Source organism: Hyperolius riggenbachi, chromosome 7, assembly GCF_040937935.1.
Source record: "Hyperolius riggenbachi isolate aHypRig1 chromosome 7, aHypRig1.pri, whole genome shotgun sequence".
NCBI lineage: Eukaryota > Metazoa > Chordata > Amphibia > Anura > Hyperoliidae > Hyperolius > Hyperolius riggenbachi.
This window is the reverse complement of record NC_090652.1, coordinates 22,755,385-22,781,456: the sequence shown is the minus strand read 5'-3', so window position 1 is coordinate 22,781,456 and position 26,072 is coordinate 22,755,385. Positions and strand designations below refer to the sequence as shown.

Genomic DNA, 26,072 nt, shown 5'->3' with positions numbered 1-26,072 from the left:
AAAGACGTTTTTGAGAAAAAAGGTCCAAAGGAAAATAGTACACATTTAAATGCGGTAATGACAGTTAATGTATTTACTGCATTTACATGTATATTTTTTTCCCTTTGAAACTTCCTTTGAACCTTTAGGCTGCTTTCACAGCACCCCACCGCACAGCAATGAAAAATCAATGGGCTGTTCACAGTGCCCACATTGCGTTACACAGTAACGCTGCACGTTCGTGCCGCATACTGTGCGTTCTAGCGGCTTAAGCCGTGTTAGACTGTTTGCACATGCTCAGTATGGGTGTTTTTTTTTTTTGTGGGCGGAGAGGAGCTACGTAGCCAGGCACATGGCTACTTTATATTCACTGCACTTGCAGTGTTTACTTCCAGGAGCGGCCACTGATTGGCTGGCGGGACCACGTGATGCGGAGAGCTCCGCTCACGTGGTCTCCGCATTGCCTCCGACAGAGCAGGCGCACCAAGAGCTGCTTTTAACGCGGCTCTTGTTAGCGTCCTGCTCCAACACCACCAGGCGTTGCGTTAGGGGCACGTTATGTGCCCTATAACGTCCCCTGAACGCAACGTCCTGGTGGGAAATTAGCCTAAAAGTCAATTCTCTCAAAAACCATAAGGTCTTTTCGAAAAAGAATGTTCCTCTTGTTCCCACTGTTCTACTTAACATATCCTGCAAATCTGGTGTTTCTAGCAAGTAAGGGGGCTTTGCTATTAGCCGCCAAAGTCGAAGGGTTTTGGCGGTTTTTAATCACAAACACTTTTTTTCATTTGAAATTTTAAAATCGATTTTCTCAAAAACTATTGGGTCTTTTTGAATTTTTTTTTTAAATTGTAGCCACTGATCACCTTTATAATCTATGCAAATTTGGTGATTGTAGCATCTATGGGGGCTTTCCTATTAACGTTATATTCTAATCCGGCCGTGATAATGGATCTTACAGGCAATCACGGGTAAAAACGAGTTGAATTCGTAAGTCAGTTTCAAATCTGGATCACAATCACGGCTTATCTGGATTTTGGGACTGCCGTGGCCGGATTTATTCGAATCTGTGATCGGGGGTATCCGATTATCACTGATTACAAACCTCATTTACACTAAATAATAATGTGAGATGCACAGGGGTCTGCAGACAGGGAAGTGTGCAAATAATTTCACTCACATACAGATACTGAATATATTTAATAAACTCAAAACGGAGATAAAGTGCACAAGTAGCTTTCAGCATATTATGTGCTATTGCTTTAAATGGGCGGATGAAACATTGGCATGGGCGGAGCCAGGATTCATAGTGCTGTGACCTGGGGCAGCAGAGAACTTGCGGAAGCATGTGTAAAAGTGACGTCACTACAGAAACGCCCATGATCCTGCTGCTGGCAACCTCCAGCACTAGAGCACGAGATTCACTCCTCAGCAGTGGCAGCCATTTTGCTGAAGCCCAGCATTCCCGGCTATAGAGAGGAGGCCACACCCCCAGCTTGCTCTTGCTCTGGACAATGTGTATCCCCCCAGCCATGTGAGAAGCCCCCCTGCAGCCAGGTGTGTGAATGCTGAGTGGGAAGAGGAGGAGAGGAATGAGCTGTGTGTTTGGGGGACCCTCACATGGTGTAGAGACCCCCTTTGTGAATCAGCTGTTCCTCCAGACTTTGCAGCAGCTCTGCCTGTGTCCCCTCTCTGCTGGAGGTGCTGCCTGTGTCTGCTGCAAGCTGCCATTATCACCCCAGTAAGTGGGACATTTATACTAGTGTGTGTGTGTGTGTACAGTGTGTGCTCAGTGTAAATATGAGTACATTTGAAATCGGCGCCGGTAGACTTGGGCGCAGGATACAGCGGTATATAGCTGATCCTGCTTCTGCACAAGTCCGGGCCGATTTAATTACTATTCCCCCTCCAGGCCGACATGGATAGTGGGGGAATTGCTGGAGGCCGAATTATTATGTTTTTAAGCAACTTTGGCTCTGTCTTCTGACGGAGCCGATGTTACTCACTGACCGCTTCAATAGGAATGATTCCTATTGAAGTCTATGGAGGCGCCGGCTGCGCCCAAATCTAGCAGCGCTGAAAAGCACTGCTCCGTGTAAATATGTCAGTTACATGCTAATAATACTGGCTTGCCTCCAGATTTTACTAAAATTATGTGCAGCTCAGAATTAAGAGCAAATAAAATCAGCAGGAAGTGGATTCTTGCACCTTATTGGCCCGTGTCCAAGCTACATCCAGCTAGCAGCTAGTGAAAAACGTAATCACTGAGCAAAAGTGCTTATAAAAGCCCTCACCAAATCACCAGCGCTTGCGATTTGTAATGTGAACAAGGCCTTGCAGATCCTGGGGTCACTAGTAGTGATGGGCTCACGAGTAGTTACCTACTCAAATTCGTGGTTCTTATGGGGGGTTACTTACCCAGAATTCCGTTGGCTTATGCGTCCCAAATGTCTTGCAAGCGGCCTATGGGACACGTTGCAAGACTCGCTACTGCGCACTTCCTCCTTCAAGCTGGAAGAAGGAAGTGCGCGGTAGCTAGTCTTGCAATGCATCCCATAGGCCACGTGCAAGTCGTTTGGGATGCATAGTAGTCAACAGAATTCTGGGTAAGTAACCCCCATCTCCCATGCACATAGCTGAGGCAATTGAGCCTCATTTGAATCACAAATTTGAGTAGATAACTACTTGTGAGCCCATCGCTAGTCACTAAAATGCGACCTCCTCCTTTGTTCAGCTGTAAGTGTTTCTATCCTCTCCGTGTGTGAGATGAAAGCCTGGACTGAAGGCTGCCTCCTCAGCAGCAAGTAGTATTTATCTGAAATATCTGTACGGCTGTGATATTTACCTAAAATATCTGTAAAGCTGGCTCTGCTACCCAGAGCAGGCCTTTATGCTGGGTACGCACTATGAGATTTTATGGTCGATTTACTGTCAGATCGATTATTTCCAACATGTCTGATTTGCTTTCCGATCGATTTCTGTTAACATTAACCTCTTCACATCTAAAAGCATTTTTCGTGTGTGATTTTACCGCGATTAGCACAGTAAAAATCATCGGACACCTTCACAATTTAGAGCAGTCAGCGCTTTACTAAGCACTGTACCGCGATTGCTCCAGAATCGTGGCAAAAATGCTGCAGGTAAGGGCCCATTCACACTACGGTGATTCCTGCTAATCGCCAAAGCGCTAGCGCTTTTTAAAGCGCTAGTTCTATTCTAACCTATGTCAGGGTTCTCACTGCTGTGACTGGCACTATTATGGGCGTTTTTTGTTTAGTGCGTTCTGGAGCGATCGCGGTACAGTGCTTAGTAAAGCGCTGACCGCTCTAAATTGTGGAGGTGTCCAATGATTTTTACCATGCTAACCATGGTAAGATCACTTGCGCAACCAGGTAGTGCTAGCGTCTTGCACTTTTAGATGTGAACGGGGCCTAATGCGTTTTTTGATTGGCGCTAATTGCAAAACGCCCGCGATCTGGGCCATTTGCAACAGTGAGAACCCTGCCATAGGTTAGAATAGCACTAGCGCTTAAAAAAGTGCCAGCGATTTGGCAATTAGTGGGAATCGCCCCCTAATTGCTCTAGTGTGCATGGGCCCTAACAGGCAACTGAACAGAGAAGGACGTCGCTTCTCTCTAAATGACGGCCAGGATCTGTAAGAGGTACTATAAATTATCCTATCCAGCCAGCATTTGTAACCGATACACTACCTAAGATGTGTTTTTCTTACTATTAAAAACATCCTACTAGAGTTATCCCAGTACCCTAAATTTCACTGTAGTGCCCCTTTAATACATTTTTCGTGTGCAGAAAAAAAACCTGACCCCTTTTTCTGTATACAAACACACATGGCTTGCAGAAAATGCATGCAGAAAACTGAAAGACAAGTGTGTCCCCGACTCCCCTGCCTTAGATAAGTATGTCTTTTTTGTCCGTAGCTTTGGCTCAGGTTCACGTCAAGGCTGGGAAGTTGAACTCCAGTCCTGGAGTGACAGATCCATGCCAATGTTCAGGATGGACAGAGCACTGGGCTCTGCTTGATGAGCCACACCTCTCCTGATTCAGTCCCATCCATTGATTGGAGTTCTATGTTTGTACGCAGGCTTGTGAAGACGTTATGCTATGATCTGCAGAGCTTTCCCGGTCCTCTCCTGGTTGTGTGTGACTCCGGTTCCTATAAGGTGTCAGGATGTCCCCGTCTGTTCCTCCATAGAGGAGCGAGTTTATCCTGAAGGACACAAGACTCTGGGAGGACATAATGATGAAGAATCAGCTGCCACTCATATCACCAGGTAAGGGAAGAGTCACGGAGGGCCCGCCTACATCCCCTCCCCCCATATCACCAGGTAAGGGAAGAGTCACACGGAGGGTCCGCCTACATCCCCTCCCCCCCATATCACCAGGTAAGGGAGGAGTCATACGGAGGGTCCGCCTACATCCCCTCCCCCCTCATATCACCAGGTAAGGGAAGAGTCACACGGAGGGACCGCCTACATCCCCTCCCCCCATATTACCAGGTAAGGGAAGAGTCATACGGAGGGACCGCCTACATCCCCTCCCCCCATATCACCAGGTAAGGGAAGAGTCACACGGAGGGTCCGCCTACATCCCCTCCCCCCTCATGTCACCAGATAAGGGAAGAGTCATACGAAGGGACCGCCTACCCCCGCCCCCATATCACCAGCTAAGGGGAGACTTTCATCTATTGTAACAGAAAGTCATACGGAGGGACCACTTACATCCCCTCCCCTCATATCACCAGGTAAGGGAAGAGTCACACAGAGGGACCGCCTACATCCCCCCCATATCACCAGGTAAGGGAAGAGTCATACGGAGGGACAGCCTACATCCCCCCATTTCATCAGGTAAGGGAAGAGTCATACGGAGGAACCTCCTACATCCCCTCCCCCCATATCACCAGGTAAGGGGAGATTTTAATCTCCTGTAATGGAAAGTCATACGGAGGGACCACTTACACCCCCCCCCCTCCCCATCCCCCATATTACCAGGTAAGGGAAGACTTTCTGTAATGGAAAGAGTCACATGGAAGGACCACCTACAGACCCCCCCCCTTCCCCCCGGTCTGTGAAACATGCAGGAATAATGTACTTACTCAGTGTTTATGTTTCCTACAGATGGGCCTGGAAACAGAAACCCACCAAAGAGGTATACAGGTCCTCTTTATTCCCAGGATTGTACACAGGACGGTCACACCATCCCTCACCAGTATCAGGTAAGTGGAACTCAAAAAATTATGTCATACTGAGGTTATTATTACCAGTGTGTTAAATACATTTTTTGCTTTCTTTATATATATTTAGGGTAAAGAGCAGCTTGAAGTGAAAATTGCAATTAAAGAGGAAGAAGAAGAGACATATGTGAGGAGTGATCAGAGGTCTACGGAGGAGGATGGCATGATGGAGATAATTAAAGAGGAAGAAGAGGAGGACACGTATGTGAGGAGTGATCAGCTCTCTATGGAGGATGGTGGCATGATGGGGACATTTAAAGAGGAAGGAGGAGACACCTATGTGAAGAGTGATCATCGGTCTATGGAGGAGGGTGACATGATGAGGACAATTAAAGAGGAAGAAGAAGAGACGTATGTGAGTAGTGACCAGCAGTCTATGGAGGAGGGTGGAATGATGAAGACAATTAAAGAGGAAGATACACATGTGAGGAATGATCAGCAATCTACAGAGGGGGGTGACATGATGAGGACAATGAAAGAAGAAGAGACATATGTGAGGAGTGAACAGCTCTCTATGGAGGAGGGAGGAATGATGAAGACCATGACAGAGGAAGAGACGTATGTGAGGAGTGATCAGACGCCTGCGGAGGAGGGAGGAATGACAGTAAAACAGGAGGCGTGTTTCCTGCATATCAGCCCAGGTAAGTAATGATCACACAAGCAGAACTTGTGGAGATTTGTATTTCTTGTAGGAGTGTAAAGTGATCCTGAAGTGGAATAAAGTGCCCCATATGGGTGGTGACCTCAGTAGAGGAAGGCCTGTGGATAATGCAGGGGGTTTCCCCATCCCCCCTCTTCTCCACCTATCCAGCGCTGGGACCCCTGGAACCCCCTCTACCAGCCCTGGAGGAACAGTGCGCATGGTGCTCTCATCTGTGAATAAGACTCCTCCCACCTGTGCAGCAGCTGAGAGCAGACGCAGGAGACTCCTCCCACCTGTGCAGCTCAGATCGGGCTCAGCTTTCCCCGAGCCTGACTGGGCTCCATGCTGCTGCACAAGTGTGAGGCGCCCTACACCTGCGCAGTGCGGCTGTGCTCCATCAAGGATGGGAGTGCGGGCACAAATTTCCAGAGGGTCCAGCGCTGGATGGGTGGTGGAGAGGAGGATGTACGAAGTCTCTGGAGGCTCCCTCTGCCGATATCACTTCTGCTTTTTGTTTTAAAGCAAATCTGTTTTTTTTGTTTTGTTTTGTTTTTTTCTTTACCACTTCCCTACTGAGGGGTTTTTCCCTTCTCTACCGGGCAATATTCACCTGTTAGCCCTCCTCCCATTCATTTGCCAATACCTTTTATAACTACTTATCACAAAGAAATGATCTATAGTTTATTTTGCCACCAATTAGACTTTTTTTGGTTTGTACATTTTGTTTACAATTATTTTATTCTAAATTAATTTTATCAGGAATAATAAGAGAAAATTGAAAAAAATCATTAGTTCTCAATTTGCGGCCATTATAGTTTAAAAATAAAATATTCTACTGTGGATAAAACCCACACATTTCATTGCTCCCGGGAATTGCAACGTTTATTTCCCGAGTACATATTTCCATACACACACTTTGAACCCCAACAGTGCAATGTAATGTAACAGTGTAAGAATGGCTGCAGTTTATATTTTCCCAGTGAAATGTGTTTTTGGCTCCGCCCACTTTTTGTAACCTTGACACACAAATCACTCAATGACCAAGTTTATGAGCTTTCGGGTTCCTGGCATCAAAATTGTGTGAATGGAAGCAGTTTATCCACCAAAGAAATATGATTGGCTTTTTGTGGCTCCACCCCTTTAGTGAATTTAAACCCCAGTCACCCAATGACTGACAGTAGCCTGTTTGAGGCCTCTGCCATTAACAATGTAAGAATGGTAGCAGTTTAAATGTTCCCCTTGAAAATAATAGGTGAATTTTGATTGGCTTTTGTAGGCTCCACCCACACTTCTGAATTTTGATCTCAGTCACCCAGTGACCAACTGTGTCAAGTTTAAGAACCCTGCCATTAACAGTGTAAGAATGGCTGCAGTTTATATTTTCCAATGTAACAAGTTAGCTGTTTTGGGCTCTGCCCACTGTTTCTAACCTTGACATACAGTCACTACAGTCACTCAATGACCAAGTGCATGAGCTTTGGCGGCCTTGGCATCAATAATTTGCATTTTACTATTGAAATTAAACAAATCTGGCTGTTTGTGGCCCTGCCCTTTTTTCAGAATTTGAACCCCAGTCCTCCAATGACAGACTACCAGATTTGAGGCATCTGCCATTAACAGTGTAAAAATTGCAGCAAAGTAAATATTCCCCTTCAAAATCAATAGGTGAATTTTGATTGGCTGTTGTAGGCTCCACGCACTTTCCTGAATCTTAAAATGAATCTGAAGCCTCAAAAAAAACCGTTTTTATTTCCTATTCCTCTTAAGAATGTCATACCTGAAACGCTGCATCCCCGCGGCTGACCGTTCACTTAATCCCCCCGAAATACCCGGGGAGAGATTTGGGCAACGCTTCCGTGTAGAGGCAGAGCTTTGGGCTGTAGCTCTGCCTCCATTCCCCTTAATCTGCACGGATCTCCGCCTCTCACCGCCCCTCTGAGGGATATGGCAGGTGCCATATTTATTTCCTTTCATACAATGTCAGTTGCCTGGCTGTCCTGCTGATTTTAAAGGCATCAATAGTGTCTGAATTGCACACCTGAGACAAGCCTGTAGCTAATCCAGTGACACTTCAGTCAGTAACATTTGATCCACATATGTTCAGAGTCTATGGCTAAAAGTATTGGAGGCAAGAGGATCAGCTGGACAGCCAGGCAACCTGCATTGCTAAACCACTTGTTGCCACCGTTCACATGCATATCATCAGAATGGAGGTTTATTAAATGTCCTGTTTGCATTAAGTGGTTAAAAAGAAATAAAAATGTCAGCCTCCATATCTCACGCACTTAAAGCGATATAAAACTGACATAATATTCAATAAAAACATGTTTTCCTACTTTTTATATGCCACTTTTTTTTTCCTACTTTTTATACGGTTAGCATATTTGCTTTTGTGCATACGTATTATCATTCATTTAGAAATTATACGTTCCTAAAGTACACTTATTTTACTCTGAGAGCTGACTTTGCATTTTATTCATAACTTCATCGTCTAACTTAAGCATAAATGCTTTCTGATGCTTTCTGATTGTCTCACTGTCTTCAGGAGAGTTTGCAGTAAGAGAAGAAGGCTTTGTTTACATTCCTCACTTGATACAATTAAACACAAGATAACATTATCTACAAGTTCGGAAGCGGACAGCTCTGCTGGCAGGGAAGCTTCTAAGACCTGTGTTAACCCTTTGAATGCAGTTCTAGTAAAAAAAAATGCTGGCTGTATATAATATGCTGTAAATAATCTATTAGAGCAAAGTAGAAATGCGGGGTTTCATTCCGCTTCAGGTGTGATGTAACATTCAGTCACAATACAGGGTGGAGATCCTTTAAATGAAGCACAGCAGATAAGAGCCTGTACTGTACAGTCCTGGCCAAAAGCTTTGAGAATGGCATAAAAACTGGTTTCCACTAAGTTTGCTGCTACAGTTGTTATGATACCAATTTGCATATATTCCATAATGTTACGAAGAACGATCAGGGGAATTGCAAAGTCCTTCTTTAGCATGAAAATTAACTTAATCCCCTCAAAAAAATCACCACTAGCGGCGATTGCGATGCTAAATCACTAGTGATTTTCAAATCGCTACGATGGGCATTTTAACTTAGGAATCGCGGTAGGTAATTTCCACTACCGCAATTCATTTTTTACTCAAGTGCGATCGCGTCACGGGGTGATTTTTGCCACAATTTTTCTATGCAGTGCATTGCATAGCAAAATTGCGAATGCAATCGCCAGGAAATTTGCTGAATTGCAATCGATAGCGTTTAGCGTGAACGCTAGCGATTGCTAGTGGAAAAGGTCCCTTAGGGTGATTTTAAAAATCGCCGGTGCTTAAAAAAAATCCCAAAAGCGTCCTTTGTGTGAACAAGCCCTTACTGATAGAGAGGGAGATGGCAAGAATTATCAGTGCTCAGAATGTGGGAAATCTTGTAGAAACAAAATCACACCTTGCTGCACATGTGAGAGAACATACCGGGTAGCAGCAATTTCCATGTTCTGAGTGTGGGAAATGTTTCGGTCAGAAAAGTTATTGTCGTGAACACCAGAGAACTCACACGGGAGAGCGCCCATATTCATGTCCTGAGTGTGGGAAGTGTTCTAGTCACAAAAGTGGTCTTCTTAGACATCAGAGAAGTCACACAGGTGAGCATCCTTATTTGTGTCCCATGTGTAGGAAAGGTTTCATTCAGAAAGCTGATCTGCTTTCACATCAGAGAACTCACACAGAAGAGAATCTTTATTCATGTCCTGTTTGTGAGAAATGTTTCAGTCAGAAAGCTCACCTTCTTAAAGGGGAACTGAAGTGAGAAGTATACGATATGTGTCAGATGAAGCCGCCTATTTGGCTCTGCCTCCTCTCCTCCCCCTGCCCCTCTCATAAGCAGCTCGTAGCAGCAGGTAAGCACCCGCTCTGCAGAGGAATGAATGGCAGCCGCGGCTGCATAGTAGAAGGGAAGGGGGAGGAGGCAGAGCCGAAGAGGCGGCTTCATTGACAAATTGCCGCGCCGCCACGGGAGATAATTCACGCCAGGATTTTAAAACATTTTGGCCGCAGCAAGACATTTATGCAGCTGGGAGTATTTCATTTATAACACTGGCTGCAGGGGAACAGCCACTTCGCGTTTTGACTGTCCACAACCCGAAGTGGCCAGACTTCGGGTTCTGGCCGTAACATATACATCAGAGATGTCACGCAGGAGAGCGTCCTTATGTGTGTTCAGAGTGTGGGAAATGTTTAATTCAGAATTCCATTCTTTCTGCTCATAAGAAAATTCACACAGGAGAGCGTCCTTAGTCAGGTCAGGAATGTGGAGGAAAGTTACAGTCAGGCAGCTTATGAAGCTACGGGGATACAAGCACAAGTCTCCTGGAAGCACATATTATTAGAGCAGCAGCAATGACGTGGCCTCACAGTGCTGGAACTACACTACAAATGTCACCTGCTCTGCATTCAGGACTTCCTCCAAGCTGAGGACTTATCCTAACCTCTCATTTCTTGCTGATCATCTCAGAGGACATATGCTGAAAGATTACTGTACAAACCTCTTAAAACACACCTTTTCAGACAAGCCTACAATTTGATGTAGGTCGCAATGGAGGCTCATGGCTTCATCAGCTAATTCCTATGTCTTCTTCCCTATTGTTTCCACCCCATTACCCTCTACATTGCAAGCTCGCAAGGGCACAGACCTTCTCCTATTTTTTCCTATTTTGTAATTTATCACATAAGCCTGTACCAATTTTAGTGGTATCTTAACACTTTCAGTACAAGTGGTCTCTGGCACCTTAAGGACTAGAGACTGCTGGTACCAAAAAACGTTGCATACTGATGAATTGCTGCTACCGCCGTACACCTGTAGCCTCAGCCCACCTGCTTTGGCATCTCTATGACAGCAGAGCTCTGTGAGTGGGTCAGGAGCCGATTTCATTGGCTCCTGACCCTGTGATCATTGTGAGCCAATAAGTTTGGCTCACATTGATGACAGCATCAGGAGCCAATGAAATCAGCTTCTGACCGGCGGCTCACGGAACGCTGTTGTTATTCTGACAGCAGGGCGAGTGAGCTGCAGCAGGCTGAGAGCGACGCAACTGGCAGGGCAAGGAGAGTGCGTGGCGGCAGTGAGGTGAAATCTACGCCTTGGCAGGAATATCCGCCTCCAAACGGAGTCGATTTTAATCACCTCCACCCAAAAGCGGTTAAACTACACATTAACTATGTATGTATTTGTACTGCTACATCCAGCATGATTCTACAGTGACCTTAAAGAGAAACTCCGACCAAGAATTGAACTTTATACCAATAAGTAGCTGATACCCACTTGTACATGAGAAATCTATTCATTTTCACAAACAGACCATCAGGGGGCGCTGTATGACTGATATTGTGGTGAAACCCCTCCCACAAGAAACCCCTCCCACAAGAAAAGTTCATACTCTGGGCAGTTTCCTGGCTGTGAAACTTGTTGCATTGTGGGAAATAGCTGTTTACAGCTGTTTCCAACTGCCAAAAAAACAAGGAGCAGCTACATCACCTGCCCATAGTAAAAATGTCACCATATAATAAATGTTAGAATGTAAATCAGGGATTTAAAAGATTTGACAATGGGCAAACATTGACTAAATCATTTATACATAATTATTGTAAAAATGAAGCACTTTTTTATTACATTATTTTCACTGGAGTTCCTCTTTAACTTCTCATATACACATGTTCCCCAAAATTTGTTTTGTACTATGCATCAGGCTATAGAAGATGTTCGTGCTATATTATTAAGAAATAGTAATACTGGGGAAGACTAGACTTAGTAGTTACCAGACAACATTGTTTCCAGTAATCTGCCTGCCACAAGCATGAGTATATACAGGGGTGCATGAGAAACCTGCCTGGTAGGAGTGTGAGTATATACAGGGGGGTGCATGAGAGACTGGCCTGGCTGCCTGGCAGGAGTGTGAGTATATACAGGGGGCACATGAGAGACTGGCCTGGCTGCCTGGCAGGAGTGTGAGTATATACAGGGGGGTGCATGAGAGACTGGCCTGGCTGCCTGGCAGGAGTGTGAGTATATACAGGGGGGCGCATGAGAGACTGGCCTGGCTGCCTGGCAGGAGTGTGAGTATATACAGGGGGTGCATGATAGACCAGCCCGGCTGCCTGGCAGGAGTGTGAGTATATACAGGGGGGATGCATGAGAGACTGGCCTGGCTGCCTGGCAGGAGTGTGAGTATATACAGGGGGACGCATGAGAGACTGGCCCGTCTGCCTGGCAGGAGTGTGAGTATATACAGGGGGGACGCATGAGAGACTGGCCTGGCTGCCTGGCAGGAGTGTGAGTATATACAGGGGGACTCATGAGAGACTGGCCCGTCTGCCTGGCAGGAGTGTGAGTATATACAGGGGGTACATGAGAGACCGGCCCAGCTGCCTGGCAGGAGTGTGAGTATATACAGGGGGTGCATGAGAGACCGGCCTGGCTGCCTGGCAGGAGTGTGAGTATATACAGGGGGGTGCATGAGAGACCAGCCCGGCTGCCTGGCAGGAGTGTGAGTATATACAGGGGGGTGCATGAGAGACTGGCCCGGCTGCCTGGCAGTAGGGTGAGTATATACAGGGGGGGTGCATGAGAGACTGGCCCGGCTGCCTGGCAGGAGTGTGAGTATATACAGGGGGTACATGAGAGACCGGCCCAGTTGCCTGGCAGGAGTGTGAGTATATACAGGGGGTGCATGAGAGACCGGCCTGGCTGCCTGGCAGGAGTGTGAGTATATACAGGGGGGTGCATGAGAGACCAGCCCGGCTGCCTGGCAGGAGTGTGAGTATATACAGGGGGGTGCATGAGAGACTGGCCCGGCTGCCTGGCAGTAGGGTGAGTATATACAGGGGGGGTGCATGAGAGACTGGCCCGGCTGCCTGGCAGGAGAGTGAGTATATACAGGGGGTGCATGAGAGACCGGCCCGGCTGCCTGGCAGGAGGGTGAGTATGTACAGGGGGGTGCATGAGAGACCGGCCCGGCTGCCTGGCAGGAGTGTGAGTATACAGGCAGCCCCCGGCCAGCCGGTCCCCGTCTGCCTCTTACTCTATCACTGCTGTGTGTCCTCTCCGGCTTACCTGAAGCCTGTGTCACCTGCATGTGCTGCCGTATAGGTAACGCTCTCATACCACAGCAAATGGAGGTGACACAGGCTTCATAATGCCGGAGACCCCACACAGCGGGGATAGAGTAAGAGGAGCACGGGGGTCTTTCCTGCACCACCCTGTATATTCTCTTGTCATTATCTGTCACTGCTACGGCAACACACATGACTGCTGACAGGACAATGGCGTCAATTCACCAGAGGTTACCAACCTATTTATCTCTTGGGAGGTAATTTACCTCCTGTGATATCTCCAAATAGCAATTCTCCAGAAGTATAGGGGAAAATATCGACAGAGAGAAATGCAAGAGATAAATGTGAGATAAGTATGAGATAAATAAGTGATAGTTAGTAGTTAGTTTTTCTCCAAATCACAATTCACCAGGGAAGAAAGGGGGTGTGGCCATTCGTTATTTTTTCATCTCTTTATCCCCTGAATGAACCTGGAGATATCGTGGTTTTCACACAGCAGCTGCTGCTGTGGAAGATGGAGCCTTTTGAGCTTACTCTGTTAGGCCTGGTGCACACCAAAAACCGCTAGCAGATCCGCAAAATGCTAGCAGATTTTGAAACGCTTTTTCTTATTTTTCTGTAGCGTTTCAGCTAGCATTTTGCAGTTTTGTGAAGCGTTTTTGGTGTAGTAGATTTCATGTATTGTTGCAGTAAAGCTGTTACTGAACATCTACTGTAACAAAAACCGCCTGGCAAACCGCTCTGAAGTGCCGTTTTTCAGAGCGGTTTGCGTTTTTCCTATACTTAACATTGAGGCAGAAACGCCTCCGCAATCCAAAATCTGCAGCAGCCCGGGAGTATGCGTTTCTGCAAAACGCCTCCCGCTCTGGTGTGCACCAGCCCATTGAAATACATTACCCAAGCGTATCCGCAGCCGCAAGCGGATCGCAAAACGCAGCCGAACCGCTCTTGTGTGCACTAGGCCTTAGAGCTTGCTTCTATTATGAGGAGACGAAGGCGCAGGAGGAAGGTCTGTTTAATCGCCCCTCGTATTTTTCGTGAGAGAACAGTTCTTGATAATTTTACTGAGACAGAGGTGGTGAAGAAGTTCAGACTCACTCGTGATATGATTTATGATATGATCCGGCAGTAAAAGGCGAGAATACTCTGGTCACGTAGTGGTAAAACTCCGCCTCCTACCCACAATGCTTCACTTTCAAGCTTACAGAGAGGAAAAGTATCCCATGTAAATCATTAATACCGATTACCTAACTCTCTGCTTTCTCACACTTTCCTCATGCATATCTCTCCATTATCCCCTGCTATCGAACACTTTTCTCTCTGTCCTCTCACACTGGTGAATTGACTCCAGAGTGTTAAAATACCTCATGAGATAAACTACCTACCTTTTTTCTCTTAGTAAATCCTCTCTGGTGAATTGACGCCAATGACTGTTCTCTGACTGTTATTATTTCTCCAACAGATTATGGTGCAGAAGATAATGGTGCCGCACTACATTTACCAGCAGGAAACTCCATTGCTGAAAATATACCCAGCAGACGTCCCCATGAGGACAAATCACCAGATCTCTCCAATCCTGAGGAATCTTCTGATAGATCCCATCCTGTTATCTCAAATACCCATCCTTTTTTATGTTCTGTTTGTGGGAAAGGTTTTCATTCGAAATCTGGTCTTCTTAAACATCAAATAATTCACACAGGAGAGCGTCCCTACTCATGTCCAGAGTGTGGGAAATGTTTCAGTTGGAAGAGTAATCTTTTTAAACATCAGAAGAGTCACCCAGGAGAACGTCCCAACTCATGTTCAGAGTGTGGGAAATGTTTCAGTCAGAAAAATGAGCTTGTTAGACATCAGAGAAGTCACGCAGGAGAGCATCCTTACTCATGTCCAGAGTGTGGGAAATGTTTCAGTCGGAAAAGTAATCTTTTTAGACATCAGAAGAGTCACACAGGAGAGCGTCCCTACTCATGTTCAGAGTGTGGGAAATGTTTCAGGAAGAAAAATGAGCTTGTTAGACATCAGATAAGTCACACAGGAGAGCATCCTTACTCATGTTCAGAGTGTGGGAAATGTTTCAGTAAGAAAAATGAGCTTGTTAGACATCAGAGAAGTCACGCAGGAGAGCATTCTTACTCATGTCCAGAGTGTGGGAAATGTTTCAGTCGAAAAATTTATGTTGTTAAACATCAGAGAACTCACACAGGAGCGCGTCCTTATTCGTGTCCTGAATGTGGGAAATGTTTCACTCTTAAGGATTATCTTCTAAGACATCAGAAAAGTCACACAGGAGAGCATCCTTATTCATGTCCTGAGTGTGGGAAAAGTTTCATTCAGAAATCTAATCTTCTTAGACATCAGAGAAGTCACACAAAAGAGCGTCCTTATTCATGTGCAGAGTGTGGGAAATGTTTCCTTCAGAAAGCTCATCTCCTAGCACATCAGAGAAGTCACACAGGAGAGCATCCTTACTCATGTCCAGAGTGTGGGAAAGGTTTCAGTCGGAAAATTTATGTTGTTGCACATCAGAAAAGTCACAGAGGAGAGCGACCTTATTCATGTTCAGAGTGTGGGAAATGTTTCAGTCAGAAAGCTAGTGTTATGGCACATCAGAGAAGTCACACAGTAGAGCGTCCTTAGTCATGTCAGGAATGTGGAGGAAAGTTACAGTCAGGCAGCTTATGAAGCTACGGGGATACAAGCACAAGTCTCCTGGAAGCACATATTATTAGAGCAGCAGCAATGACGTGGCCTCACAGTGCTGGAACTACACTACAGATGTCACCTGCTCTACATTCAGGACTTCCTCCCTACGTCCTCCAGGACGGCCCCTCCTGAGACTGTCTGTCCCTCCCCAAACCAGAAACGCCTACCAGAAGTAATTAAAACACAAACCAATCAGCATAAAAGCATTCCACCCCTCCCCCCCAGCCCCACCAGTTCTTCTGTTTCTGCATCACCCAGGGAAGCAACTGCTTATTATTATTAGTAGGGAAGCCTGAGACCACCTACCCTGCGTTAGGTAGTATTTGTGTAAAGTGATCACGGTGGGGTCAGCTCTGCTGGGCGGCCTGGTGTGTGGAGGTGATGGGTAACCTGGAGCTGTGTCCTGCGCTGTTACTGGCCTCATGGAGTCTGATAGAGCGCCGCCACCATGGCTGTATTTCCTCGTGTAAAGGATGAGTCCTTGCCGTGCGTACCTCCGTTGTGGAGTGGGCGGGACGGAGCGGTGGTTGGACCACACCTATTGGCACGTGATTGAATGATGGCGGCGGGGAGGGAGGACCGGAAGCAGGAAGTCCGGCTTTTAAGGTGCACACTTGCTGTGATGCTCGGCATTCTGCGAGGGGACTATGGAGCAGTCACCAGAGTCCGCCGCAGGACACACCCCCAGAGGCTCGCACAGAGTAGGCCAGTGCACAGCCTGCGGTAAGGGCTTGTTCACACCTAGGGCGTTTTGCGTGCTTTTTTTTTTTTTAGCGCCAGCGATTTTTAAAAACGCCCTGAAATCGCTAGTGCAATGAATCCTTATGGGATAGTCCATATCAGCGCATTGCGTCCACTTTCCGTTCAGCAATGGAATGTATAGGAAATGTGCAAGACGCTCACAATCTGCTTTATCCGGTGATTGTGTTTGCGCTTTTATGAATACATTTTATTAATTTGCAGGTGGAAGAGTTCACTTCCTGACTCACGTCAAGAAGTGAAAAAAGGAATCGCTCTGTAACAGCGCTTACAAAGCACTTTGTACAAAATCACAGCACGCAGTGGAGCTTCGGGAGGGGGAAAAACGCAAAAAATTGAAAATCGCTGGTGTCGCCGCAGGGCCGCACAACTCGGCACAAAAGTGATTCCCCCCCCCCCCTCCTTTTCTCCCCACCAACAGAGCTCTCTGTTGGTGGGGTCTGATTGTTCCCCAGATGTTTGGGGTTTGTTTTTTTATATATATAAATATTTATTTGGGTTTTTTTTTTTAAATAAATTTCACAATTTTTTATGTTTATTTTATACCTCTCCCTACCTACCCACCCCCCACCGCCAGCCAATCAGTGTGATCGGCGGATCACTTTTCTGCCTGCCAGGGGGACAGCCGTGTCACACGGCCATCCCCAGTACAGCGCTGCTGTAGATCGCAGTGCTGTACAATGTTTCGCCGTCGGGTTTCGCCATCTAACAGTCTCCAAGCGGCGATCGCTGCTGGGAGACCGAAGGCGGAGCTCCGTCATTCATGTGGAGATGCTCGCGATCTCCTGCAATCCCCGCCAATCGGCGTGGAGTGGTCCTGGGGCTGCCATCGCGCTCACGCCAATCGGTGTGGAGCGGTCGGCTAGGGGTTAAAGTGGACCTGAACTCTTGCACAGGACAGAAGGAAAACCTAGAGAAATGCACCCTGTATGTATTTAGAGAGTTAATCCTATCTAATTCCCCCTCATTTGTGTCTAATCACAAATTTGTAATTTGATGTCTGCTTCCAAGAATCAGGAGGTAGAAACAGTGCAGGTGTATTGCAGGATTTGTGTCGGCTGTAACAAATACATGTTTTTTGTTTGAAGGTTATTATGTTGTTGTGTATCTGTTAGAGCAGAAAGGACATTCTGATTTCTGATCTGCATTAATCAGGAGATCCGGTCAAAATGTCTTAAACTTTACGCCCCTTTATCCCAGTATTCAAAGGACACAGATTTGTCCTTCAAGGACATGGCATGCTGTGGCATTTTCATTTAAACCTGCGATTGCCGTGGACTGTCTTGCAAGGAACTTTGGCTAAACACAAGGGAGGGGGATGTCTCTTCCAAACTGAAATTATGTACAGAGGCTGAGCTGCCCAATTGCACCCTCCACCTTCCTTTCCTTAACCACAGCCAGACAGTATCTACCGTGTTTCCCTGAAAATAAGACAGTGTCTTATATTAATTTTTGCTACAAAAAGTGTGCTAGGGCTTATTTTCAGGGGATGTCTTCTATTGGCAGTGCATGATGTGTCCAATGCTGGCCGCCTCTGCCTGCTGCTCATCGTACTGTTACAGTGCCGATCGGGCACCTGTCATGTCATCCCTGCACACAGTTGATAAACCTGCTGTGTGGAAGGATGACATGACAAGTGCCCGATTGGCACTGCACAATGTGTCCCCCACGCTGGCCGCCTGTGTGAAGCCGCTATACTGCAAGTTTAAGCTGCTGTACTGCCCGTTCTAATTGGATTCAGCAGTCTGGGAGGTGGGATCATGGCTCCGTGATTGGGCCAATCAATGCACTCGCTGAGTAGCAGCGAGTACAGCGATTGGTCCAAAAATGGAGCATGATCCCACCTCTGAGACATCACATCCAATTAGAAACAGGCTGTGTAAATTAACAGTGAAGGAGGCGAGTGACAGCACGCAGCCTGGCATAAATGGAGTGTCCCAAAGACCTCACAGACAAGGCAGCTCATTAGCGGTATGTGTCAGCTGGGGATGTCTTATTTTCAGGGAATGCCTTAGATTTAGAGAATAAGCAAAATATCAGCTAGGTCTTATATTTAGGGGATGTCTTACTTTAGGGGAAAGATGGTATATGATTGAGCAGCAGCATAAACATGCATGACTCCTCAACAACAGTGCCTACTCACTGTATTAAAGTATGGCCGTAGGTGGCAGTCGAGTTCTGACTCCCTCTGGCAGAGCAGGAGAGGTTGAGAGGGACATTCGGAGAAGGGGGCAGAGGTTGTCGTCAGCAGCACTAGATTCTGGGCCAAAAAAGCCAAAAATCTGGCTTAAAATTTACCATAGTGGAACAAAGACAAGCTTTGGATACCTGTTTCTTCTTTGCATCATCATCAGATTTTTGATGACTTGTGACTAACTCCTCCACCAAATCCCCCCCCCACCACCACCACCACCAAATCCCCCCCCCCCCCCACCACCACCACCACCACCGAGCACACATTAGACTTGGCTGAGAGCGTACTAGTCATGTGCAGTTGGGTAACAGTCGTAACCATGTATGCCCAATATGCTCCTGGCGGTGGTTGCTACACACAGCCAAGCAGCAGTGTGCAGAAAGAGGGCATGTGCAGTTGAAGGAGTGGGTGTTTACAGTGGCAGCAGGGCAGGAAGGCCAGAGACAAGAAGGGGGCCCAAAACATTTGATGATATAAAGAATATACATAATTCTCAAATTTTACTTAAAGAGCTTTAGAAGATGACTTCCACAAGTGACAAAGCCCTCATAAGAAGTTAGACCTGCTGCTACACTCACAGCAAGTCACTATGCAGACAACAGAGACTCCCTGGGGCACATGTGCTGCCTGTCCCTGCTGCTACACTCACAGCAAGTCACTATGCAGACAACAGAGACTCCCTGGGGCACATGTGCTGCCTGTCCCTGCTGCTACACTCACAGCATGTTACTATGCAGACAACAGAGACTCACTGGGGCACATGTACTGCCTGTCTCAGCTGCTACTCCTGCCTCCTGATCTTACTATGCTGGCCTGTGTTTTCTGCACAGGAAAACTGAGAACCAATGTTAATCAATTGGCTAGTGCACACTTGAATGTGTTTTACCCATGCAGATAAAACAGACAGCAGTGAAGCATTGCATGTGTTTTTTCTATCAATTACATTAGCTCCCGTGATAAAACGTGCATGTTACAGAAACAGATGGGCCCATATGCTCCAACCATTTTCTCCTGAGGATATTTTCACATCTTATCAGTATCAGTAAAATACCTTTTAAACTGCCACAAGCAAGACTTCTATTGATTATATTTTTTTCTCCTTTTTTTTTTTGGTACTTTTTCAATTGCAAAGCGCTAAAAAGTTATTTTAACTCAAAAAAGAAAAATGATCTCCTATGTGAAAAAGTTAATTGCATGTGGGCCGTGCAGAAAAGTCATACAGAAAAGCACTCACAGAAAATTGACAGCCGAGGGTGCTCCCAGCTTCAGCTTATTACACTCACTCTGTCCATCTCTCATGGAGGAGAACTGGCTCTGTAGACTCCTCTAGCATCACTACAGTACACAGCACATGGGGAGGGGGTGCAGAGGCTGGAGGCAGGACGCTGTACACAAGACCCTGCTACAAACTGAATAAAGAATGTCTACAAATCTTTGTCCACAAAACTTTGTATGATTCCTTGTCAGTGGCTGAGCAAAGACAGCATTTAGAACTATTGTGCATAGTGTGGTTTGCCTTTTTAAAACAGAAGGTATTTGCAATAATTCAGATTTCAGTGTTTAACAATCTCCTTTGTACACATTTTTCATTTTTCAGCACTGCTTCTGTTAATTCACCAATGACTTTATCACTACTTATCACACCTAATTGAGCTATGTCTTGTTTTTGTTTTTTTAATAAATTAGTCTTTGTGTAGGTGTTTTATTAACTTTATTTTCTATGCATTTTAATGGGGAGAAACAAGGAAAAATGACAGAATACACCATGTCTCCATTAAACAAAGTATTGTAGATGAAAACCCACACTTATTTGCTATGATTTTCACAAAATTTAAATTATGTTACTAGTACAATGTATGTTGTCAATATTTTATTTAGAAATAAAGGTGCGGTTTTCTCTGTTTTGTGTATTTTTGTTTACTCATTGTACCCTATAAATCATTACAAACCCCTATTTGCAAAAAACAACAGTAATACAACCTTATGGCATACATAATTAAAAAGCTGAGTCCCCAAGGTAACAACAAATTATGGACTGCACACTATCTGATTGGAAGGTACCAGGGAAACAACACATGCAACACTTGAGTCCTAATGGACAGTCCTTGGACAAACATTCCTGTGTGTGAGTTTTGTCAATACATATGACTATTATATGCTAGGGGGGTCTTTGTTTATCCCCCTCCACTCATTAGTTTCTCATTGAGTGGGGTGTAGCTCTCCCCTGTTGTGATCACTAAAAACTCTCACACATTTACTGATGTGGGGTCGAGCAGGAGAGCGATGGTTGTCACAAGATGGAGCCAGACTACTGACTAACAGACCAAATGCCCTAGTGTGATTCGCTCACCCCTCACATCAATTGGATTGGTTACAAATTACATCAGAGGTGCAATCAAACATATACACAGTGATGTACAGTGGTGTGAAAAACTATTTGCCCCCTTCCTGATTTCTTATTCTTGTGCATGTTTGTCACACTTAAATGTTTCTGCTCTTAAAAAACCGTTAACCATTAGTAAAAGATAACATAATTGAACAGAAAATGCAGTTTTAAATGATGGTTTTTATTATTTAGTGAGAAAAAAAACTCAAAATTTACATGGCCCTGTGTGAAAAAGAAATTGCCCCCTGAACCTAATAACTGGTTGGGCCACCTTTAGCAGCAATAACTGCAATCAAGCGTTTGCGATAACTTGCAACGAGTCTTTTACAGCGCTCTGGAGGTATTTTGGCCCACTCATCTTTGCAGAATTGTTGTAATTCAGCTTTATTTGAGGGTTTTCTAGCATGAACTGCCTTTTTAAGGTCATGCCACAACATCTCAATAGGATTCAGGTCAGGGCTTTGACTAGGCCACTCCAAAGTCTTCATTTTGTTTTTCTTCAGCCATTCAAAGGTGGATTTGCTGGTGTCTTTTGGGTCATTGTCCTGCTGCAGCACCCAAGATCGCTTCAGCTTGAGTTGACGAACAGATGGCCGGACATTCTCCTTCAGGATTTTTTGGTAGACAGTAGAATTCATGGTTCCATCTATCACAGCAAGCCTTCCAGGTCCTGAAGCAGCAAAACAACCCCACACCATCACACTACCACCACCATATTTTACTGTTGGTATGATGTTCTTTTGCTGAAATGCTGTGTTACTTCTACGACAGATTTAACAGGACACGCACCTTCCAAAAAGTTCAACTTTTGTCTCGGTGGTCCACAAGGTATTTTCCCACAAGTCTTGGCAATCATTGAGATGTTTTTTTAGCAAAATTGAGACGAGCCTTAATGTTCTTTTTGCTTAAAAGTGGTTTGCGCCTTGGATATCTGCCATGCAGGCCGTTTTCGCCCAGTCTCTTTCTTATGGTGGAGTTGTGAACACTGACCTTAATTGAGGCAAGTGAGGCCTGCAGTTCTTTAGATATTGTCCTGGGGCCTTTTGTGGCCTCTCGGATGAGTTTTCTCTGCGCTCTTGGGGTAATTTTGGTCGGCCAGCCACTCCTGGGAAGGTTCATCACTGTTCCATGTTTTTGCCATTTGTGGATAATGGCTCTCACTGTGGTTCGCTGGAGTCCCAAAGCTTTAGAAATGGCTTTATAACCTTTACCAGACTGATAGATCTCAATTACAGTACTTTTGTTCCTGAAATTCTTTGGATCTTGGCATGATGTCTAGCTTTTGAGGTGCTTTTGGTCTACTGCTCTGTGTCAGATAGCTCCTATTTAAGGGATTTCTTGATTGAAACAGGTGTGGCAGTAATCAGGCCTGGGGGTGACTACAGAAATTGAACTCAGGTGTGATAAACCACAGTTAAGTTATTTTTTAACAATGGGGGCAATCACTTTTTCACACAGGGCCATGTAGGTTTTGAGTTTTTTTTCCTCACTAAATAATAAAAACCATCATTTAAAACTGCATTTTGTGTTCAATTATGTTATCTTTGACTAATAGTTAACGGTTTTTGATGAGCAGAAACATTTAAGTGTGACAAACATGCAAAAGAATAAGAAATCAGGAAGGGGGCAAATAGTTTTTCACACCACTGTACGTGAGACCCTAACATGTTTCGCTGTAAGGCTTCCTCAGAAGGTGCTGTACATACATACAAATACTTTATTTACAAAAAAACGCCACCAAATTATAACATGTCCCCCATCACAGATAGTCCCTCCTGTGTGGCAGCTGCACAATCAGTTTGCAGCTCATTATTACAGTCAGGCTGTGTATACACGTCACACCCATCACTCCTCATAGTCACATGTCCCCTCATCTGTGATGTAAGATGATTCCCTGGTAGTCTTGTGGTCCCTCTTCCTTTGCCCTTCCGTTGATCTGCCTGGGGGTAATTATTATTATTTATATACTGCCGTCATCTTCTGCAGCACTTTACATACAATAGTCTTGTTACTGTCCCTCAGAGGAGATCATACTCTAATCCTAGCATAGTCATATGTCCATTGTAGTCCAGGGCCAATTTAGGGGGAAGACATGGGGAGAACACACAGACTCCTTGCAATCAGTACCCATTCCATTGCTCTCTTTGGTGGTCTAGTGGGTCTCCCTCTTCCCCATGCAGAGATCGGCGGCAGATTCTGGGTAATAAACCTGCCTGGGGATCCCAGCATCTCAAGCCTCCACCACAAGCTGCACCCCTGCCCTCAGGCCATCTCTAGCCAGCAGCACGTCACACCAGCAGAGATCCCCGGCGTCTGCTGCCTGCACAAGAGAATCAACTCTTCTCATCTGGCCAGCAGCGATCTGGCGTCTCCTTCCAGTGCAGTGTAATTCTCTGCTGCCCATCACTTTCTGCTGCTGCGCATGCGCACTCCTCCCTGTGCTAAAACACACAGGTACAGTGTATTTATTCGTCATCCCTGATTGACGGTCAGTGGCGTAGCTAAATAGCTGTGGGCCCCGATGCAAGTTTTACATTGGGCCCCCCCATGCACTCTATACATAACGATTGATATGATGCACCAAAACCTGTCAATGGCAACTACAGGGTAAGAGGTACAAGAAGGGGATGGGGAGCAGTTTAATGATTACCACTATTCAAAGTATCTGTAGAAGTGATTATTATAAGCACAGGACCAATAAAAAGCTAATACTGCCGTTGAGGGAAGGCCCCTCTGCCCCGATGCGGTCGCAACCTCTGCACCCCCTATTGCTACGCCCCTGTTGGCGGTCCAAACTGTACATGCCTCAATCTGTGCTTTCTTTAAAGGACAGCTGAAGTTAGAAGGATATGGAGGCTGCCATATTTATTTCTTTTTAAGCAATACCAGTTGCCTGGCTGTCCTGATGATCCCCCGCCCCTATTACTTTTAGTCCTTGAACAAGCATACAGCAGATCAGATGTTTCTGACATTGTCAGATCTGACAAGACTAGCTGCATGCTTATTTCTGGTGTCATTCAGATGCTACTGCAGCCAAATAGATCAGCAGGTCTGCCAGGCAACTGGTATTATTTAAAAGGAAATTCATATGGCAGCCTCCATATTCTTATCACTTCAGTTGTCCTTGAATGCTGCCCTCACTTTATGTTCATGTAAATGGCAGCCATCTATAAGTGACTTGAGCGCCTCAAAAAATATTTTATATGAAGCAATGGGAGTTTGTAATTTGTAACAGTTTGCCATTTGGGGAGAGCTCTGTGAAAACAGCGTAGGGGATTTGGGCGCAGCCAGCGCCACCATAGGCCATAATTGGAATTATGGCTATAGTAGCGGTCAGTGAGTAACTTGGGCACAGTCATAAGACGGGGTACAAATTACTTTTAAAGAACTGCAATTCAGTCACTAGCAATAGCTGGAAGTTGAATTACATCATTCCCCACCATCCACGTGGACTTGGAGGGGAAATAGCAAATAACGCCGCCAGGACTTGTGCAGGAGCAGGGTAAGCCATATACAGGTATATTGGCTTTATAGTGCATGTTCATAGGTATGCCATTTGGGGCGGGGTATTGGGAGTCAATACTAACCTCCTGTGGCCTCTCGTCCATACGGTCATCTCCTCCACACAGTGCTGCATTTCTTCTTCCCAGGGTCTTCAGGTCTTCAATCACGCTCACTCCGGCAGCAATGCAATCCGGGAGATCCACCAGCATGAACTGCAGCGGGTGAATGCAACCCTGGAGATGGCAACTACCGTATGGAGGAGAGGCCACATTAGAAGCCCCCTGTAGGTCAGTGTTCCCCAACCCTGTCCTCAAGGCCAACCAACACCACAAGTTTTGTAGAAATCCACAGAGGTAGTTAATCATCTCTGCTGCAACACTAATCACCTCACCTGTGATTGTTTGTGGTTTCCTGCAAAACATGTACTGCTGGTGGGCCTTGCGGACGGGGTTGGGGAACTCTGCGTAGGTAAGTTATACCGCCCCCCCAACTGCAGTATTACAAATAGTGGCGCTCATCACGAACTTGTGATCACTGCATAGCTAGGATTCACGAGCATTTTTTCACTATCGGACATCATGATCCGAATCTGTGATCGGGAATCGATCATGGAATTCAATCCCGGATTCAGCCATTATTCCGTGTATTCAGCCCGTGATCACGGAAAAAATATCTGTGATTAAACCCGCCGACTTCAGTAGTCAATAAGACTTTATAGTTTTTGAGAGAAAAAGGTTCAAAGGAAAATAGTATACATTTAAATGCAATCGATTCTCTCAAAAACCATAAGGTCTTTTTGAAAAAAAGAATGTTCCTCTTGTTCCCACTGTTCTACTTAACATACCCTGCAAATTTGGTGTTTCTAGCAAGTAAGGGGGCTTTGCTAGGAGCCGCTAAAGTCGACGGTTTTGGCGGTTTTTAATCACAAATACTTTTTTCATTTGAAATTTTAAAATCATTTTTTTCAAAAACTATTGGGTCTTTTTGAATTCTTTTTAATTGTAGCCACTGATCACCTTTATAATCTATGCAAATTTGGTGATTGTAGCATGTATGGGGACTTTGCTTTTAACGTTAAATTCTAATCCGGCCGTGATAATGGATTTTACAGGAAATCACGGATAAAAGCCGAGTTGAATTAGTAAATCAGGATTTTACAGGAAATCACGGAAAAAAAGCCGAGTTGAATTAGTAAATCAGTTTCAAATCTGGATCACAATCACGGCTTATCTGGATTTTAGGACTGCCGTGGCCGGATTTATTCGAATCCGTGATCGGGGGTATCCGAGCAACACTGATTACAAACCTAATTTACACAAAATAATAATGTGGGATGCTCAGGGGTCTTTAAAACTACATTTTCCCTGCAGACAGGGAATTGTGCAAATAATTCCACTCAAATACAGATACTGAATATATTTAATAAACTCAAAACAGGCAGATAAAGCGCACAAGCAGCTTTGAGCATATTATGTGCCATTGCTTTAAATGGGCGGATGAAACATTGACATGGGCGGAGCCAGAATTCATAGGGCTGTGACAGAGAACTT

At 45.5% G+C, this 26,072-nt stretch overlaps 2 protein-coding genes across 3 annotated transcripts in view; both read left to right on the top strand.

The window, feature by feature from the left end:
* The window catches only part of LOC137524137 (zinc finger protein 436-like), a 297,499-nt gene that overhangs the window by 154,934 nt on the left and 116,493 nt on the right, over positions 1 to 26,072 (top strand). The window lies entirely within an intron of this gene.
* LOC137524141 (zinc finger protein ZFP2-like) lies at positions 1,459 to 20,474 on the top strand. Its single transcript, XM_068243701.1, has 5 exons — positions 1,459 to 1,720; positions 4,082 to 4,271; positions 5,115 to 5,212; positions 5,301 to 5,871; positions 14,439 to 20,474. Exons 2-5 carry the CDS (start codon positions 4,238 to 4,240, stop codon positions 15,611 to 15,613), a joined length of 1,878 nt encoding a protein of 625 aa, XP_068099802.1. The 5' UTR covers positions 1,459 to 1,720; positions 4,082 to 4,237; the 3' UTR covers positions 15,614 to 20,474.

What these genes read in the sequence shown, in the direction of transcription:
- LOC137524141 (XM_068243701.1), top strand. Translation starts at nt 4,238, where the DNA reads ATGATGAAGAATCAGCTGCCACTCATATCACCAG. An exon ending in CCATCCCTCACCAGTATCAG is followed by an intron (nt 5,213 to 5,300) that starts GTAAGTGGAACT and finishes ATATATATTTAG; the next exon opens with GGTAAAGAGCAGCTTGAAGT. An exon ending in TTTCCTGCATATCAGCCCAG is followed by an intron (nt 5,872 to 14,438) that starts GTAAGTAATGAT and finishes TTTCTCCAACAG; the next exon opens with ATTATGGTGCAGAAGATAAT.